At 40.9% G+C, this 21,314-nt stretch overlaps 1 protein-coding gene across 1 annotated transcript; it reads right to left on the reverse strand.

Moving 5' to 3' along the window:
• Nucleotides 1–13,553: 13,553 nt before the first annotated feature.
• Nucleotides 13,554–15,979, reverse strand: LOC147321196 (uncharacterized). Its single transcript, XM_086307560.1, has 3 exons — nucleotides 15,230–15,979; nucleotides 14,152–14,533; nucleotides 13,554–14,043 (listed from the first exon to the last, which is right to left on the reverse strand). Exons 1-3 carry the CDS (start codon nucleotides 15,977–15,979, stop codon nucleotides 13,889–13,891), a joined length of 1,287 nt encoding a protein of 428 aa, XP_086163686.1. The 3' UTR covers nucleotides 13,554–13,888.
• Between the last annotated feature and the right edge of the window lie 5,335 nt (nucleotides 15,980–21,314).

A 21,314-nucleotide genomic window follows, 5' to 3' on the forward strand; every position in this document is an offset into this window, starting at 1 on the left:
CACGCGCCACACTCAACTGCTAATGAGGGCAAGATGGAAGAAAAGCCTTTTAAATGAGGTGTAACGACACACTAGAGCTGGAGAAGAAGGAGCCCTGGCTGCCCAGATAAAATCAATTACAGCCCTTATTATCTTGGAAGAGTCGTTAATTTAATGGAATAATTGGTCCGGACATGAAGAGGCTAATTGCTGTGATGAAACCAAATTTCTAACATGAAAGGCAAAGTAAATGAATCTAGATGGCGCACTTGAAAGACTCGCAGAATCTGGGGACACTTTCAAAGATGGGTTTTATATTCTTGGTTTTGTTTTCCCTTGGCTCCATCTCACATGCTCCATATGAAGAAAACAGGCATAATTTGATTGGAAAAGAGATTTCTTTTAACTCTATGTCAGCTACAGAAACTAGAACAGGGAGGAGAAAAGATGGCAAAACGTAAATGGGGCATAGATAGATAAACAGATGGACAGATGGATAAATGTAAATATGAAATTTAAATAAAAAAACTGAAGTTTTAAAAGGAGGAAATCTAAAGAAAGGAAAGAATTCAACTATTTTAGTATTTTAAAAAGTATTTTAAAAGCACCGCCATGTGGAAGCACCATCAAAAGTCACCACCAAGCATAGCATTGGTTTAGACATGCCAAGAAGTAAGGGCCAGCCAATCCTGGCAGGTCAGCTGATCTCATAGGCTGCTGGCTCAGCTCCTTTGGTGTACCCAATTGGCAAATTGCAAGTAAGACAATCTATTTATATCAGCCATATATGGTTGTCTTTAGTCTGCCTGCACTTGCTGAACATCTGCAGGCCTCTTTGCAACCCACCTCCACCCCAGCTCCTACGGTCGTGCTGTATTTCATGTAATTAGTGTGATAGAATTGCTGCCACTGATTTCTGCTTTGTTCTGTACTGCTTCTCTCCCAACCTCCAACTTTCCACTAAGATCTACTAAGTTATTTTATTAGTTCTGGGAGGAGTTTATTATAAGCACGACTCACAACTGTGGGCGATTCAGTGCAAGCAGCTAATGGTTTGTAATAAAGCACAACATATGCCTCAATCTCCTGCCTGGCATCCTCTTCTCTCACACCAACCCTCTGCATGACCTCATTCACTACATCCATGAATCTTCTCTGAGGTTTTCCTCTTTTCCTTCTGCCATCTTGGTATTACTTAACCTGGAATGGTTTTGAAGCCTGGTCTTTACTAAAAAACTAAAACAAGTCTATTACAGACTGAAGTTCATGTCAAGACAAATTGGTTAAAGGCATGACAGTCTGCTAAACAACAACGTGGTCTGATTTGATCATAAATGAATCATAAATGAATCGAATGAATGTAAATTAGGTTTTTATTATTAGTGTGATACTCGTTAAAGAAGACTGCTACTTGTTATTTGTAGGTTCTGGTTCGCAGTAATGTTTTCTTATGTGCAGACTATCTGTGTGATGTTTGGCAGTGACATCTGAGAGGCTCAAGAGACCCGAGACACAACAGTCTCAGTTCCCTCCCTCCACCTCTGCTTCCTCTGTAAGAGTCAGAGCCTGAAGACAACTCTGAGGCCAAGTGGCAGCACTTCAGAAATGAAGATGGTGGCCTGCCCCCTCCTATCCTGTCTAATTATAATGCCAGAACTGCTACCAGGAGGGGGGGGAAGCAGATTCTCTGCATCTTCTTCATTTTTACACATAAATAGTCACACAGTCAAAAGAAGGCCACCATCTGTGATAGCGACAACAACATAAAGCTAACTGCAAGCACAAATGTGAGTCTGATATTAGATTTGAGGGGTCAGACACCCTAACCAGCAGAGTCTGGAGGCCCTGTCTCAGTGTAAAAACACGGCTAAGCCACTGATTTAGCAAAACATATATGGCCGCCCACTAGAAGTTTATCCCGACTGATGTGTGTTTTCCATCTTTTGATCAGATATTATCTACAATAAATAATTTAAAGTACTAAAAAGTTAATAAAGACTGAACAAATCTTTCCAATTTGGACTACTGAGACTAAGGAAAAGATCTGATAGGCATAAAGGACTGACTCGGTGGTGTGGATGAAGACAGAATGGGTTACAACTGGAAAATAAACAAAAAATTTACAAGAAAATGACAGAAAAGAAGAGGAAGAGAAGCCAGAGAGGAAGAGAAGCGTTGTAAGAGGCGGAGGAGAGGTGTGGCAGAATGGGCCGAGGGGAACCCGCCCCCCTAATTGGTACTTAACACCCGCGCCGAGCAGAACTGTTGCTATCATAAGAAATTGATGAATTAACTGAGTGAGAGAGATAGGCAGAGAGAGAGAGAGCAGAAGATTGTGGGACGGCAGAGAGAGAGAGGGTTCTGAATCTTTTAAGAGGATAACTTACTTGGGCAAAACAGCTGTTTATGCATTATTTGTGCGGCGAGCCATTTACCACCATTTAGGATGAAAACCTTAGTTCCCGGGCTGCAGGAGTTGCCCGCGGGGACACAGAGGGTTTTGGGAGGGACCCGGCGGCCCATCAGTCACTGATAAGAAAGGATGAAAAATTAATTTGCTAGTAGTTTCATTTTAAAGACTCAGATATTGGCCTGTCAGTCTGTTCGCTTTCGTTTAAGTGACAAACAGGCGTGCAGGGATTCATACAAGAGGAGGAGAAAAACCGCAGGAAGAGGTGGGCAGATGGATGGAAAGTTTGTGGACACTAGAGGCGGCGCCCCCATTACTTGCACTTGCTTTGCAAGTTTGTGCTCTGCTCTTCCCGGAGTTCACCTGCCAATCTATGTATCGTGTTGCATGTCAGCTGTGATTTCATGACTAAAGTAGTAAACAGGGAGATGTTTACTGACGGATGAGAGTTTCCAGGAGAAAGCATGTCGTCCACAGCATGATGTGTGGCCAAACAGAACAGTGAAGCAACATCTGTCATTGCTGCATCTCTCATTGCTTACGTGCAAACACACGGGTGCTGGTAAAAGTACAGAGAAACACATGCGCACAGAAATTTAGTTCAAACTTCAAGCATAAAGACAGAGAAATGTAAGGGGTGATCTGGTTGTTATTGTTTTCTCTGTACAGCATAAACCAAAAAAGGCAACTGCATAAATATGGCTTTGTATAAATAAAACTGAACTGAACTGAAATAGGCCACGCCACTGGACGAGCACTGAATCGCAGATAAAGGGTGTTGGATGTAACGCGTTAGTGTAATCACGTTAGATTTTTTTCACTAATGCAGTGATGTAATTCATAACTGTACAATAGCTACAGTTACACTTAAGTTATTGTGTTGTTACTTGTGTTGCAAAGGTTATTCAGTTATCTGAAACTCCGACTCCAGCCCAGCAGCCAGAGCGTGAACTTCAGCAGGTAACAAAGGCAGTGATGAGCAGTCAGGCTGCATCCTCCGCTTCTATCGGTTCATGTTTCTAAAGTAGAATCACTGTGGGAGTCACTTTGAAGTCTCTTAGGATTGGACAATGCATTTCAGGTAATTTTATGGAATAACAAGAAAGTAATGTAACGAGTAGTGCAACAAATTACTCTCTTAAGACTGCATTACTTTTAAGATCAGCAACAGGTAATGTGTAATACATTACTCTTTTGAATAATCACGCCCACACTGCAGATAACATTGTTCAGTGTGAGTGAATATTAGTGCACAGATAAAGACAGAACAGGTAAAATATCATAAATATCATCTTAAAAGTGAGAACACGTAGTCTTTGTTACTCTAACAGAAACAATAGGCTACTAAGCTCCATGAACTAACCTGACACTTGTAGTTTTTGCCTATGAAAATTGAGATTAAAGCCTTTCAGGCGTCTGCTGCTAGGATTGTAATATTACGTCTTTTTCACCTATCATTGCCTAAACCCAGTGATCTCTTACCTCATAGGTATGGTATGATTCCCAAGTGCACCAGAACGGTGCTCAAACACTTTTCTCCAAGGATGAAATGTTCACACTTAGCATAATCCAACTGAAATCCAATCCTCAGTAAAGTGTGTGTCATGCAAGGGAAGAACTAAAGTCAAACCGCATGGTCAAAGCTGTTATATTGATATTTACCTTGTGTTGATTGATTCAAGACAACAACTCGTGCCCTGAAAAACATGCAAGAAAACATTCCACCTTAAAAGCTGGTAGTTGCCTTCAGATAGCTTAGTAAATTCAATATTTGTATTTTCTCTTATCTGTATGTCAGCCTGCAAACATGAAAAGGCAGCAAAATATCCTTTCTGCTAAAATGCTTAAAGTTACGTAAATCTATGGACAGTGTTGCTGTTTTCTTTATCGTTCACCATACAGTGACTGATCTTTAAATACCTCAACGAGGTAACAGCGTTTTATCTGATAAATATAATTGGTTCTATCTGTGCTCATCACAAGTTAAATTATACTGAATTAGACTGATACACAATCAGAGTGAAAAGACGCATGCTTCAATATATATCTTTTAAAAACCAATTCAGGTGTTTCTCTATCACACCTGAGAAGCAATGAGAATGAAAGAGAGAGGAAGATACATTCAAGGAGGGATGAAGGTGGGCCGACATCAAGATGAGGCTGAAAGACACTAATGATTTTATGATCAATTTATGAGGTTAGTCTAATATTTGGTCATCATAGATGACTAATGAGATGATTTGGGCATGTGCAGAGGAGGGGCAGGGCAAAGATTTTAAAGATGGAGCTGCCAGGCAGAAGGCAAAGGCCACAGAGAAGATACATGGATGTACAATGTCATTATTGGCATATGCACGGTAAAAATAAGGTCAGCGGTTTACACTGTACAGGGAAATTCTTACTTCATGCAAAACAATTATAAAAAATTACAATAATTCCTGATCTTGAAAACCTGAGTTGTACCTGTGGCTTGTGCAAGTTTTCAACTAGGGCTGTACAAATGATTTAGACTTTGATTTCAGACTCCTGTAGCATCTACCTAAGAGCTAAAGTTTGACCAGGCCATGTCCTTTTCATCACAGGGTTAACAAAGACTCAAAGAAAACGATTTAAATTCACAATCACTGTCACTTCTCAGTTCTTAGAAATTAACATTATGTATTCTTTGTGATTATTTGAGGGAATTACTCAGAGAAAAACTTCATTTTTAATAATTATATTTAATATAATATATATATATATATATAATATATAATATATAAATACATTAAATGCCAAAGTCAGAACTAAATCATTTTCACACCAGTAGGTGTGGAAACAGCTTTGTTATTATAAAGTAGAATTTTAAAACATCTTCGATTTATAGATTATACTCACTTGCGGAGTTCAGTTTTTTTTATTTCAAACATATACATTCACCAACGTTTCATAAAATCATTCCATACAGTTGTTTGAAAAGGAGTAGGCAGAAGTATATACTTAGGGTTAGGGGTTAGGGTTTAGCCCTACCCCCTCAGGTTTACATCCTCATCATCTAAATTTGAACAACAAAAACGTATACAATGCCTTCAACTTAGAACATAACATCTCAAAAAAATATTTTCACATGTTCAACTAAAACTATATTTAGATTTGCTAATTTGCAGAAGAAAATAAACATCAGTTTGACTGCTGTCTTGGGTTAATTGCATTTTCTTCATTCTTATACTTATTTAAAATTTCTTTTTTCAGTTTTATTTTAAACTGGTTTATATCACTGCTGACCTTTATTTCTTCTTTTTACTCATTCCAGAATTTAACTCCCGCTATTGAAATAGACATCCTTTTCAATGTTGTTCTTATTCTTTGTAATTTTAAATTCCACTTCCTTCTAAAATTATACCTCCCTTCTCTTTCTAAGAACCATTTACTTATTTCGATTGGGAGCATCCCTTTCCTTACCTTATATATTATTTCCACTGTTTTAAACTTCACCAGATCCTGGAATTTTATAGCTTGTGTCCTAATAAAGAGTGCATTTGTGTGAGCCCTATACCCCTCCTGATTTATTAGTCTAATGGCCCCTTTCTGCATTATGATTATAGTCTGAATATTACTTTTATATGTATTTCCCCAAACCTCTACACAATAACTCATGTATGGTAATAGCAAAGCACAATATAACATATACAATGTTTTCCTATCCAGAAATTGTTTTACTTTCCCCAAGACAGCAATGCCGCGTGCTAACTTTCCCCTCACATAAGTGATGTGTGATTTCCAACAGGCCGTTTGATCAATGATCACACCAAGAAATTTTATGGCATTAACCCTTTCTAGATATATATTATCGACACAAATTTCAATGTTAATGTTTTTCTTATAGTTTGCGAATAACATAAATTTTGTTTTGTTTAAATTTAAGGACAATTTGTTTCTATCAAACCACCTCTTTAATATCTTTAACTCCTGTGTGATCACCTCCAAAACCTGTTGAAATTCCGCACCTGAACAAAGTATATTGGTATCATCTGCAAAAATTACAAACTTTAGTATCTTTGATACTTTACAAATATCATTTATGTACATAATAAACATTTTCGGACCCAATACTGATCCTTGAGGTACTCCACATTCAATATCCATCCATTTAGATTTAAACTCATTTATTTGTACATATTGCTGTCGATTCATCACATAGCTGTTTATCCAATCCAGTACCACACCCCTCAACCCATATTTTTCCAGTTTGATTTTTAGAATTTCGTGGTCAACAGTATCAAATGCTTTTTTTTAGATCTAGAAAGACTCCTAGTGCATACTTCTTGTTATCCATACATTCTGTTATTTCTTCCATTAAATCCATCAATGCCAAAACTGTTGATCTATTATTTCTAAACCCATACTGGCAATTTGCCAACAAATCATGTTTATCCACAAAGCTATCAAATCTTTTTAGAAATAGTTTTTCCAGTATCTTAGAAAAGAGTTGGGAACAGATAAATGAGTATTCATTCCTATACTTTTTATTTTACTGTGCTTTGAATCCACCTGAAGAGCATACAGTAGCTGTAGTTGGTGTGTTCAAGTTATGGCCCAAAGAATTGGGCCAGTACATGTTCACTGGAACCCTTGTTTCACCCTTGTTTGACAATTTACATCACGTGGACCTAATCAGACTCTTACATATAGAAGTACAACACCTGCATAACAAAGGGAAGCAGAAAAAGCATCAGCAGAAGTGTGTAACGAGATAGACTGATGAGTGGATGATGGCTTCCTTAAACTCTGTCCAGAAGGATTATTTGACATCATCTCTGTTTCACTTTGATCGCTTCAAAGAAAGCCTTGAAGTCGACGCTGGAGAATCGCACGACAGGCATGTTTGCAGTAAAACAGGCGCTATCATACATCTTCAAATATTTTCGCTTGTCACTCAAGTCCAAACAAACTGCGGAGCCTCTGCCCTGCATGAAAACAAGAAGACTGAAGAGTAATTCCAAGTGAACCAGCAAGAAAACACTTATAAAAAAGTTCAGGGTTTCTGAGTTTTAAGGAGACTGAGGAACTTACGCATTTCCCACATTTCTCTCAAGGCTGACTGCCGTTTGGTCTGTGTTGGTGTTTGGCTCTTTGTTCAATTCACTGCAAAGCGCTGGTGTGTAAAGGGTAATACTGAATGTTTACACTTCTTACTTCTCAGACTTACCTATGCCAATGGCCCTGAATTCCTCCTATCATCCTCCTAAAAAAGCCTCAAAGTTAATCATAATCCACTATTTTTTATGTGTGTACAATGCATTTCTCGATCTCTGATGACCAAATTGACAAGAAAATCGATTAAAGTAATGACATTTCAATACTCTAAGGTAAATTATAAATTTCAAATAGAATTCTTTAGCGCATGGACTGGAATGCAAGCGCACGGCAATGAAAAACAACTAAAAGGTGATATTTGCTGGTGTGTACAGTGGTCTATTCAGGTGGTTGGTTTTCCTGCTTGCTTCTGTCACCTGCCCTCTCCTGTCCTCCTCTCCCCTCTCCTGTCATCTCTCCTGTTGCTGCAGTGACTGCCTCGGGGCGACAGACACTTCCATGTCATGTCAGGGGGCTCTGATGCTGATCAGTCCTGATGGAAAGTGCTTTGTCCCTGTTTGTTAACCTAAAGCATTGGCATGTCACAGCACCACCTGGGAGGGGAACTGTCTGTCATTCAGATGCATGCTGATATATTCACTTTGAATACTCTGAATTCTTTTCCTTTGTTGTTTTGATAGCTTCCCCCCCCACATATGTTCCCATTGAAAATTGTAAAGAAAAAAAGAAATTGCAAATAAATAAATAATTTATTCATGTAGTAAGTTAGCTAATTAGTTAGTAAATGTGTATAAAAGTCAGCGTGATGATTTAATTCTGATTCAGTTCTCCATATAGCATCAAATCATAACAACAGTTGTCTTAAGGTTATTAATCTTATGAGGTAAAAAACCTTACAATAATAAAACCCTAATAATCAGGCAACACCTTATGACAGGGAACAGGAAAAAGTGGAGACAAAAAACTCCTTTTCAACAGGAAGAAGCCTCCAGGAGTACCAGACTCAGGGAGGGGCAGCCATCTGATGAAACTGCCAAAATGAACCTAAACTGTGGTGTCTTCTGGTTTAAATCAGCGGCTCCCGAACTTTTTTGCACCATGGACCAGTTTATGTCGGACAATATTTTCATGGATCAGCCTTTAAGGTGTCGCGGATAAATACAACAACACACGGGAAAAGACTCAGGGAACCGAGTTAACCATAAAATTGATTTAAAAAATAATGATAAAAACTGATAATATCCCTGAAAACCATAAATTTCACACCTGAGTCTCAACCCTCGCAGCCCGGTACCGGTCCATGGCCCGGGGGTTGGGGACCGCTGGTTTAAATCAAACAAACACTGCAGAAGTTAAAGATTCGCAATGAGGCTTCAAGTTGGAGATTCCAAAACAATTGGTGATTCCATGGTGGCCATCTTTGTCAAATTGTGCTTCAACAAAACAATACTACAACAGCAATAACGATCATTACAACTACACCTGTATTTCATGTACACTACATGATTCAGAGCCACAGCTTCAACCAGAAGGTAAACCAGATGGACTTTCACTACGGCACTGCACAAGAAGACACTCCTGATGGCCTCGGGTAAAAGAGTTCACCATTTAAATGCTCTGTAAATAACACCTCTGTTCATGTATCTGATTGGCTGCTAGACAGCCAACTAACTAGCGAATGTTTAGATAGGTAGATGGATAGATAAAGTCATTTCTCTCTCACACACACTCACCAATTCTCCACATAATGAGAGTCCAGTTCTAATGGAGGAGGGGTGGACTTCACTCGGAATATCATCATTCAGGCGGGGCTCGCAAGGCAAGTCGTGATTAGCTGACAATTTATTCTGGCGGGCACGATTGAGAGGAAGGGGCCCTGAAATGGTAATGTGTTTAAATGTCAGAGGAAAGGTAAGGTTCTCATCAACCCTTGGTCACCCGTCTGCTTTGAATATTCTTATTGCCATCATGTATTAGTAATGAGAGTTGAAAAGTAAGTAAAATTTAACCTTCGCTGTACCTGAGGAAACTATGAATATTAACGAGGCCTATTATGTGTACCTGATCTGAAAGAATTTTAACCCCACTCTTGGCTGGCTCACTGGCTTTCTCCTTCCTCAAGTTTTCTATTTCCATCCTGATCTCTGCCTCTTTTCCACTTTTTTTTTGGTATTCTTCTCTTTCCCTTTTCAACCATCCGTCTTCCTCTTTTCCCTCCCTGTCATTCATTCAGCTCCTCTTCGTTTTTCTAGCAGCCATTTCCTCTCTCTGTCACTTACTCCATCTGCCTGGCCCTCTCACTGAGCTTTCCTCTGTCTTGCCCTTTGACTTTCCTCTTTTATGCTGTTGCTCTCTTCTCTAGTTCATCTCTTTCAGTCTCCTACTTGATTTCCATGCCTGCATCTACGAGTTCCTTGCCTTTTAATTCGTAACACTGTAGGATTCATCAACAACTCAGTATAATAGATTACTTACACATGTCTTACTTTACAGTTAGATAAATGATTTTGAATGCCTGTGTTAGAAAAACCTGAAAAGAAAAACTCTTGTTAGAAAGTGCTAAACTGACTGGGAGCAAGCCAGTTGTCATTGGGATAAACGAGCACTGTGTAGCAGCTACTGAACTTTAACTCAGCTTAGTTCACTTAGTCAGTTCACTCCTATACATAAAATACATACAGTGACATCCTTCATTAGTTAGCAGTCTCCTATTCTGAAGCCTCAACCTGAACGCATCGGTCATGTTGGTGTTTTGAAACTGGACGATCGAGGAGTGGATCTGATGGAAAAACTAAAGAACACTGTAAATGCGTACATTAATTCACATGTTGCTTGCAAGATACCATCTAAATCTTAAACAGACAAGGAAGAAAAATACACTCCAACTCATCACATACCTTCTTAAAGATGGCAGCTGACTAACACCTAGCACAAATGTGTCTCAGCAATGCTTTACTTTGTGTTAAAGACGTGATTTTGTTCATGGCACAAGGCCTACTAAATGGGATCTTACATTTTAATGTGTTTTATCAGGGATGTTACATTGATAAGATCAGTGTATTTCTTATGACCAGCTGTGGGGGCTACCAAAAAGTCCCTCTTTCTCACTTGATTTAAATCACTAAACACTATTCTCATGCAGTTATGATGTGCTAGCTTTGGATAATTTTCAATATATCGTGATATTCGTTTGATAAATTATGATCTCATTTAGACTAAAAGTGACTATGCATCATTAGGACAACAGACGAATCCAAGGCCACGTATTCTTTAGGACAAGTCCTTGGGTTCTCACTCGCATCCACTTCTTTCTTGTAACAACTTGTTTCATAACGTCTAAAATGGAGACAGTAAAAATGCTGAATGCAGGGTTTCAAACCTGTCATATACAGTGGGGCAAAAAAGTATTTAGTCAGCCACCGATTGTGCAAGTTCCCCCACTTAAAATGATGACAGAGGTCAGTAATTTGCACCAGAGGTACACTTCAACTGTGAGAGACAGAATGTGAAAAAAAAATCCATGAATCCACATGGTAGGATTTGTAAAGAATTTATTCGTAAATCAGGGTGGAAAATAAGTATTTGGTCACCTCAAACAAGGAAAATCTCTGGCTCTCACAGACCTGTAACGTCTTCTGTAAGAAGCTTTTCTGTCCCCCACTCGTTACCTGTATGAATGGCACCTGTTTGAACTCATCATCTGTATAAAAGACACCTGTCCACAGCCTCAAACAGTCAGACTCCAAACTTCGCCATGGCCAAGACCAAAGAGCTTTCGAAGGACACCAGGAAAAGTATTGTAGACCTGCACCAGACTGGGAAGAGTGAATCTACAATAGGCAAGCAGCTTGGTGTGAAAAAATCAACTGTGGGAGCAATCATCAGAAAATGGAAGACATACAAGACCACTGATAATCTCCCTCGATCTGGGGCTCCACGCAAGATCTCATCCCGTGGGGTCAAAATGATCATGAGAACGGTGAGCAAAGATCCCAGAACCACACGGGGGCACCTGGTGAATGACCTGCAGAGAGCTGGGACCAAAGTAACAAAGGTCACCATCAGTAACACACTACAACGGCAGGGAATCAAATCCCGCAGTGCCAGACGTGTTCCGCTGCTGAAGCCAGTGCATGTCCAGGCCCGTCTGAAGTTTGCCAGAGAGCACATGGATGATACAGCAGAGGATTGGGAGAATGTCATGTGGTCAGATGAAACCAAAGTAGAACTTTTTGGTATAAACTCAACTCGTCGTGTTTGGAGGAGGAAGAATACTGAGTTGCATCCCAAGAACACCATACCTACTGTGAAGCATGGGGGTGGAAACATCATGCTATGGGGCTGTTTTTCTGCCAAGGGGACAGGACGACTGATCCGTGTTAAGGACAGAATGAATGGGGCCATGTATCGTGAGATTTTGAGCCAAAACCTCCTTCCATCAGTGAGAACTTTGAAGATGAAACGAGGCTGGGTCTTCCAACATGACAATGATCCAAAACACACCGCCCGGGCAACAAAGGAGTGGCTCCGTAAGAAGCATTTGAAAGTCCTGGAGTGGCCTAGCCAGTCTCCAGACCTCAACCCCATAGAAAATCTGTGGCGGGAGTTGAAAGTCCGTGTTGCTCGGCGACAGCCCCAAAACATCACTGCTCTCGAGAAGATCTGCATGGAGGAATGGGCCAAAATACCAGCTACTGTGTGTGCAAACCTGGTAAAGACCTATAGTAAACGTTTGACCTCTGTTATTGCCAACAAAGGTTATGTTACAAAGTATTGAGTTGTATTTTTGTTATTGACCAAATACTTATTTTCCACCCTGATTTACGAATAAATTCTTTACAAATCCTACCATGTGGATTCATGGATTTTTTTTTTACATTCTGTCTCTCACAGTTGAAGTGTACCTCTGGTGCAAATTACTGACCTCTGTCATCATTTTAGGTGGGGGAACTTGCAAAATCGGTGGCTGACTAAATACTTTTTTGCCCCACTGTAGTTTTCAGTAAGGCTTGAAACTGATGATTGAAACCATAAAATCATCTGGAAAAATCAAACCAAGGGAGCATTGGAGTCAGTTTCTTGTAGACTTTTATACAACCAGATTTGTTTTTGCAGTCTGAGGAGCTGCCCCCTGTTGGCCAATGCAAAAATCCCCAATGCCTTCACACTGGTTTCACATTTTATACCCCGAAGCTATGTCCTTCTTTTATATACAGGCTTCATTAGAGGTGTGTTTTCCAGTTGAATGGCTGTTTATTCTGTGGCTTAATTATTAATGACAGAGTTTAAGGGGCAACTTTCAGTGGATGCTAGGTGCATTGATCTATGGGGCATTTATTGTTTTGGATAGAATAATACATTCTGCTGCCAATAACTGGAAGACATAGTTAAAAATAGAAGATGCTAGTATACTATCTGTTCTCGAGCTGATTCCGAAAAGGAAGCAACGGGGAAACTTAGAGGACTCTGGTAACTTATTCAAAGTATTTTTTTTTAAATAATGAATTAGTCGATAAATATTTGTAATGATCTTGGGAATAACACATTCATTCCTATTGGTTTCTCTTTGTTTATCTTTCCTCGTGTTTTCTGTTGTTGATGTCTGCCTCTGTCGGCCTGTTCTGTGTGTGTTTATGTGCTAGTGTGTGTCTGCCTGTCTGTCCGGGCTTGATGCCAATCAGCAGCACACCTAAGATTCATTTGAGACCCAGCAGTATTTAAAGCCAGGCTCTTCAAATTATTCTCTATGACACTGTTTCTGTGTGCTACAGCTAACTTGAAGTTAGACAGCGACCCTTGTTTAAGCTCATTGTCTGGAGTTAGCCTTTCTCACATGAAGGACGGAGTGGGAGATATTTTACTTCATCTGCGTCCTCAGTGCCGAGCATGCTGAGCAAGGGTGTTGCCAGAGGGGTTGTAATTCCACCAGACTATTACAGTTTTTGCCCACTGCTTGAACACATTTTGCAAAACTCCGCTCTCTGTGCCAAAACTGTACACACAAGTACACATGACACAACACTGGGAAATATACCATTCACATCTGTGCCAAATTGAAACTCTACTCCCAAAACCTAAACTCTGCTGTCAAAACCTAACATTCCTTTGTCAAAATGTAACTCTGTTGACAAAATGACACATACTTGCATCATATGCAAACACTGACAGATCAGGGGGAACACACTAGTCTTCTTTATATAAAACACTGCAGTCCTTGATTTCCATTGTTTATTCAGAAGGCACATTTACAGGAGACACATTTTCAAACAACCAAAAACGCAAATAGACCTACCCAATGTTGTACATTGCAGTACCATGAATTCAGATAAAGCAAAAAACAACAACAACAACAAAATAATACTGCAATAGAAAAAACACTATACTGTAAACACAAAAAACCATGACAATTGTGCATAAGTGGGCTCATGGATCCCGCCGTCTGTTGGGGTCTGGCCACAGGACCTCATCGACATCGCAAGCAATGTCCTCTCCCGCTAGGCACCGGGGAAAATATCCTCTTGCATGTCGAAACCATCCATGGATTGCTGTCACCTGAATGTCGCCGCAGGCCTGTTCCATTGCCTGCAGAAGAGGCATGCGGGCATGTGGTTGGCGGTCATATACTCGCCATCTCCAAGCCGAAAAAAATTCCTCTATAGGGTTCAAAAATGGTGAGTAAGGGGGCAAGTATACCACTTCAAATTGATTGTGGTTGGAGAACCAGGCCTGGACCAGAGCAGCCCGATGGAAACTGACATTATCCCATATCACCACAAACCTGGGCTGATCTGGTCTGTTCTGTACAACTATATCATGGAGAGCATCTAGAAATGTGAGTATGTGTTGGCTATTGTATGGACCTAGTATTGCATGATGGTGCAGAAGCCCTCGAAGGCTTATGGCGGCACATAATGTGATGTTTCCCCCGCGCTGCCCTGGGACGTGCACAATTGCCCTTTGGCCAATTACATTACGACCCCGTCGTCTTGTTTTGCACAGGTCGAATCCAGCTTCATCAATGAAAATGTATTCATGAGGCTGTGCAGCTCCATCCATGGTCAAGATTCTCTGAAAAAAAGGGGAACATATCCCTGTACTACAGTGCTACACATACAGCACCCTCACCCCATCACACAGGTACCTGTGTAGCTCTCAGAATAGATCCATGTGGTATTTGGTATTTGGTATTTATTTATTTATTGTCATTGTCAAGAACAATGAAATTGCGTTTGGGGCTTCCATACAACCCAAAAAAAAAGAAGAAAATAATAAATACCCCTTAAAACCCAAGTGTACATATTTAACCCAGTGTGACTCCAATGCAATAAGACAATCCTTAGCAATAATGTTCGTAGAAATTCAGACAAAGACCTGAGAAACATGACAAAATACAACAATGCAACCCATTCAATATTATTGTACTGTGAGATATGATATCAGATATGATAGTTATCTATTTAAGAAAGAGGGGGGGGGGGGCAGGAGGGGGAAGAGAATAAAGATATGATGCACCAATGCAGACCAGTTCATTGCTATTAAGAAGTTGGATATGGTTATTGTCCGTGAGAGGGGGGCAGAGAGTTCAGGAGCCTCACAGCCTGTGGATACAGGCTGTTGGCCAGTCTGGATGTTCTGGCCTGTATAGACCTGTACCTTCTCCCTGAGGGCAGCAGATGGAAAATGTGGTACTGATATGGTACATATTCAGCTGCTACTGGACTTCACCAATACTCTATTGTAAATGTAAGGGACAGTTACACGTACCCGTACATATTCAGCTCGAAGTCCTTTGACCCTGTCACTGTTCCTCTCGAATGGGACTCTGTAGAGCTGCTTCATGGTGATGCTGTGTTTACCCAAGATGCGTCTGATGGTGGTGATGCTCACATGGTCTATGTTGCTGAACACTCGCCTGTCTGCAAGTATTTTCCGTCGTAGCTGGTGGAGACGGATGGCATTGTCTGCCCTCACTAGGTCCACAACGGCAAGTTCCTGCTGTTGTGTGAACAGGCGTTGCCGTCCTCCCCCAGAAGGTCTTCGAGTCATTCTGGAGAAATACAACCACATATTGTCATCGGTTTGCTTATTTTTCTTACAGTACTTTACTGTATGTACTGTGTCATCCACTGTACAACACTGTACTTCAATATAAGGAATCAGCCACTTTGGCTGCAAAAGGAGCATTAGCACCCCGTACACTTGATATGGTAATGTGATATACTGTAGAACAGTGCTATAAAACCATCTGAGTAGAGCAGAAGGTATGGAGGTGAAGACATACCTGTTTTCTAGTCGGAATGTTCGTATTACAGATGCCACTGTGAAGCGGCTCGGATGTGGGTGGACTCTCTGCCCAGCTTCCCTCATAGTCAGGCCATGGTTGATGACATGGTCCACCAAAGTTGCTCTTATTTCATCAGAAATATGGGTCCGTGCATGGCCTCTTCGGCCTCCTCCTCCTCTTCCTCCTCCTCCTCTACCTCTTCCTCTTCCTCTTGCTCTCCCTCCATCCATGCTTACAAAGTTCTTGGAATGGCTAGGCTGAGGGCTTTTTGTAGTTGGCTAATTGGTGTTCGGTTTTGCAAGTAAGTGCCTTCAGGCGTGTATTTGAGTGGTTGCAATTACCCGATGTGTTTTGTATTTTGGATACATGTGTTTTCCGAATGGCACCCTGAAATTTCATTTTGTGAGCGAAGTGTCTTATGTATGAAATGGAGTGTAGCATGCAGGACCATGTGTGTTGCATAAAGGAGTAGGTGTGTTGCATAATTGGAACTGGGGTGCAAAGCAGCGCTTTTGTTTAAGGTAGGGGTACATGTGTTTGAGGTATGGTAACAAAAGCTTCAACTTGTGTTACTTTAGTCTAGGCATGGGTTCATGGTGTTCAAGCAACGGGCAAAAACTGTAACTGTGCTGTTCTCACATCCGTGGAAATCGATACAGTCAGACATCAGACAGGCTTACTATGGGAGCTGGCAACTTTTAGTGTCAAATCTAACTATGCCACACATTTGTCTTCTCTCGTGCACCTGGGCAAAGATAAAAACAGCTTATGTCTCAGGTTAAGTTCTTTCTCTCATGAGTGGGCCTGTTGCCAGTTTCATCCAGAGTTCCTGCACCTTGTCTCCGTGGATAAAGCCGGCCTTGTCCCACTCTCCAGTCCACCTTCCACTCAGCACCCATCAGCTGGTCTTGTTCTGAGCTCTCTTCACCAGCCCCCAGCTAAATTCTTGCAAGCGCTCCTGATACTCAGTGCCAAACATCAGATATAAATGATGACTGCTGTTTGTCCTGTTACGCCAAGTGTGTCATATCTGATACATGAAGTTTTGGGAGTTTATGAAATTTCTACATCATCAGTGGGATTGTTTGAAAATGTCAGAAGGCTCATTAAACACTTCATTTTCAACATAATAATAATAATCATATTATATAAAGTTATATTATATAAAGTTACTTATGGTTTCAGGCTTTAAAGAGTTTATGTCAAGCAAGTGTAAGAACTGTACAATTTCAGTAAAATAATCCATCATTCTTCTTCTACATACCCAGTTCAGGGTTGCAGTGGGGCTGGAGCCTATCCCAGCTGCCACAGGGTGAGAGGTGGGATGTCTGAGCAGGTTTGTAGTCTGCTGCAGGACTAACACATAAAGAGATACAACCAGATGCACCAGTGCTTCCCTTTGTACTGTGGGAGGAAGCCGGAGTGCCCAGAGACAACCCACACAGGTACACAGAGAACATTCAAACTCAACACGGGATGGGCAACAGCACTAGCCACCACTCCAATGTGCTACTTTAATAAAGGAATGATAGTAAATTAATCCAGGTATTAATTATATAATCTACAAAGACGGTATGGTGGCCTAACTCTGTGAGTCTCGGCTGGGGGGGGGGGGGGGGGGGGATGGTTAACTGAAGCAAAACAATCGACTCTAAATAACAGCTTCTCTTCTCCTTATTCCCCACTCCTCCTCATTCATTTGCTCTGTCTTCTCATTTCTCTCTGCCGTGAGAAGACTGTTTACCATGCAGAGATAGTGTTTGCATAGATCAGGCTGAAGTGGGACAAGTGTGTGTGTGTGTGTGTGTGTGCGTGTCTTTTATAGAGGGGGTGTTATTCCCTGGATTAAGGCTTGATCAAGGCACACCATTAACGCACACGCCCTCACTCCCACCTCCCTCCTGAGAGTCTGGGGTTTTGGGGGGGGCACATCTATCCGCAATGGACAACAAAGAAAGAGGAGATGTTTGCTGAAAAAGCCAAGAGTGTCTCTTCCAACCTCTCTCTTGCTGTCACTTATGATCCCAAAATGCTGCATGTGGAAAAACAGTCTGAGGCAGCTGTGTGCGTGTCTCTCCTTGTACAAATACTGGGATAGCAACCTGCCAGTGTTTACTTGTGTAATTAGATAGTATGTGTATTGGCATGCCTTAGCTTTTATGGATATATGTGTGTGCGTGTATATGAGTTTGCAGTGGACACCTATCCTGCATAATAATGCAGCAAATTGTTCTATACTATAAATACTGCAAACATCCCAAACACGGGTTAATTCCATAAAGAACAAAAACAAAATGCACAAAGTTTGCACATCTCCCAGTAGTAATTGTTTGCGTTTTGCATATTTAAATTGTACTTCTATTAATTGCATGAGGTACCACTCAGGCATTTAAAGTACACCCTCCCACCCCTACACATGCGTTTCCCCCAGGGTTTCCTTTCTCTCTCTCACCCCAGATAATGTCCACCAGCTTGGGCCTTTTTGTCCTTAAAGCACAGCCTCTCTACGCCTGCTGTGATCTCAGGGTAAGCCGGTAACTGCCCCGCTCTTATTAGCTCTCTTTATTGATTTGGAGAAGGGATTCAGAGCTGAGCCGCTCTCATTAACACTGGATAAAGTCATAATCCACCAACCAGCAACGGTCGGAGTCCTTCTGCTTTTCACCTCAGCGCTCGACTGCTTCTCAATCACTGCCTTGAGTTCACATCTAACGAGCTGCCGCCAAGATGTTTTGCTTGTTAAATGATAATGAGGCTTTCTTCAGAGATACAATGACGAAACAAGAGGTTTTTTCTGAGACATGCTGATGGTGTTGACAAGAGCATCGAAAGCTACAAGTAAAATGCCATCAGCCTGTTTGTCTTAATCGTAAATAGACAAGAAGGTGAGATTTAAGTGTCGAGGTATGAGAAACCATTTAATATTTATTAATGCCATTTATACCAAGTTAATGGTATGAACCCTGCTCTCCGAAGCTGCTGAGTTTGTTTTGTTTTTTTTACTCATTTTGTACACAATAAATAAAGTGCACTACTCATTTCATATCTTATTGCCTTTGTGCCTTTTATAATTGCGTCTCATAGAAGCTTTATTTTCTGTTGTAGATGTGCTTTTACTTATGGAACATCTGTTACTAAAGAGAGACATACAATTTGATGTTTTGATTTAATACACTCTAAGGCTACGTCCACACGTAACCGGGTATTTTTGAAAACGCAGATTTTTCTATGCATTTGCACCTTTCGTCCACACGTAAACAGCGTTTTCGGTCACTGAAAACTGTGATTTTTAAAAACTCCTGCCAGGGTGGAGATTTTTGAAAACTCTGTTTTTGCGTTTACGTGTGGATGAGAAAAACGGAGAAAACGCAGCGTCAAAAGTGTTTTCCTTCTGCAGGTTTTCCTTCGTTTTTGGCTTTTACGTGTGGATGCGATTTTTTTTTAAAACGAAAACGGAAAATCTCAGTTTTCAAAAATACCCGTGTACGTGTGGACGTAGCCTAAAAGATCAACTTAACCTCCGGGTCTGAAAGGGGAATCCTGCATTCTTCCTAATGGCCAGCAGGGGGCGACCTCTGGGATTGTATAGAATATAGAAAAATGACTTAGCTCACTTAAATTAAGGCACTCATAAACACTTTTGTGATGACTTTATGGTCTCATTTGCCAGCTTTAAAGCTTCCTCAATGCTGCGCGATATTAGTTATATACACTTTGGTCCAATTTAGACAAAAACGGCCTATAAATCTGTTCAGAGCTATGTTATGATAGACAAGTATAAGTGCGATTGTATAAGAGTGCATAGGGTCTCTGGTTTCTTAGTTACATCCTCGCTTGTAACGACTGGTTTCATAAAATACAAAATGGTTCTACTCAGGTCAAAAGCTCTGTTCTACAATGCTTTAAATCAATTTTGGCAACATAAAATGCTCAATGTTCAGCAACAAATAAGTAGTTGAGGGTGTCACTAGCATTTCGCTCTCTCATTGGAAATTTGTTTGTTTGGCAGCTTGAGACCAACGCTACGGTAACTCAATCATTGTGCAATTATTTGTCACTGCTGATGCTAAAATCTGCCAATTTATGGCAGACGTACAAGGTTCATCAAATCTTTTGAAGTTGTTATAAAGTACAAAATAAACTCAGGTTAACTTGCAATGAAAAATCACGCAGCAGAGCAGTAATTTACATTAGAACCACCACGGGGGTCATTTTGACCCACTGCATTTTAAAAACTCATGTAAGCTGAATTAAAATCCCATCATCTCATGTATTTTTTTTCTTTAGGATCAGCATACAAAACTATCTGTATTAATTGAAAACTACCACACTTGTAGTTATAATTCAGTCTGAGGCTTTGTTTTCCTGACAGAAAATTCTCCTCCTGCAGTTTTCCTTTTTTCCCCCTTAAAATGTCCAAGCAGTGACTTTCCGGCAGTCTTGTAATCACTGCTTTATGTCAGCCTGTCAGTCACTTAGTCATTCTGCACATCACACCTCCCTCCTCAGTAGGGCTTGAGGAAAGCATCCTCACCCTCTCCTCCTTCTCCTCCACTTCCTCCTCCTTCTTGTCTTCCTCCTCAAGCTCTCTGCACAAAATTCACTCCTGGCCCGCTCCAAGCGGAGAGTTATTGATCTGCCGGTGTGATAGAGGTGGGAGGTGCGTTCACAATGCAGCGGGGGTCTGGCTGCTCAGGCTGCATCTTTCAGAGGGTCAATCGATACCGACTCCTTTTCTCCCCATCAAAGCTTTTCATTCATACAGACAAACAAGGAGGGAAGGGAGACGTGAGGAGCAGCGGAAAGAGAGGGAGAATTGTGAGTGACATGAGAGGTCTCTTCTTACTTTTCTCCCACTTGTCTTTCTCTTCTATCCTCCCTGGACTCATTGCCTGGCCTCAGGGTCAAACCCAAGAGAGAGAGGGGAGTGAGAGGAAAGAATAGAAAGCGGTAGATGAAGAGAAAAGGGCGAGAGAAGCAAGCAGGAGGTCGAGCAATAAAAAGAGTCACATAGGAGGGGAAAAGGGAAAGGCAGGTGGAGGGAGGTGAAATGATAAAAGACTGATACCTATATGCTAATTTGAGGAATGAGAGTTGAGGAATATATACACTGAAGATGTTGTCGATGAACAGAAGACAGAGGTAGATGCAAGGACGGGGTGTGCACACCAATATTACAGTAGAAGGCATGAAAGAATAGGCCGAGGATGTAAGGATTGTAAACACACACTAACTGTAATAACGTTTGCCCTCAGCAGGCTTCAGCAAGGTTGCTCTGTAGTTTGAACCTCAAGGTTTTTACATCACTTAGGATGAAAAGGGTATGAAAGAAGGAGACGAGTATAATGCCTGTTACTTCCTTCTTATTCACCTTCACCTTCCTTGTCTGCTTTCCTACAGCCATTCTACATCTCCCAGTGTCAAACCTTCGTCGACTCCCTTCTCCTTTCTTTTGTTCTATATTTCAGTTTGTCCATCCAGAGTCACTTCTTCTTAGTTCAGCCAATAACAGCGCTGCATTTTAATTGTATATGAGCAGATTAATTTCTTATCAAGTTTAGTGCT

Source organism: Aulonocara sp. 'chitande type north' Nkhata Bay, linkage group LG10 (assembly GCF_057382095.1).
Source record: "Aulonocara sp. 'chitande type north' Nkhata Bay isolate Kocher_YH1m ecotype deep benthic linkage group LG10, A_spYH_male_GT1.1, whole genome shotgun sequence".
NCBI classification, from domain to species: Eukaryota; Metazoa; Chordata; class Actinopteri; order Cichliformes; family Cichlidae; genus Aulonocara; species Aulonocara sp. 'chitande type north' Nkhata Bay.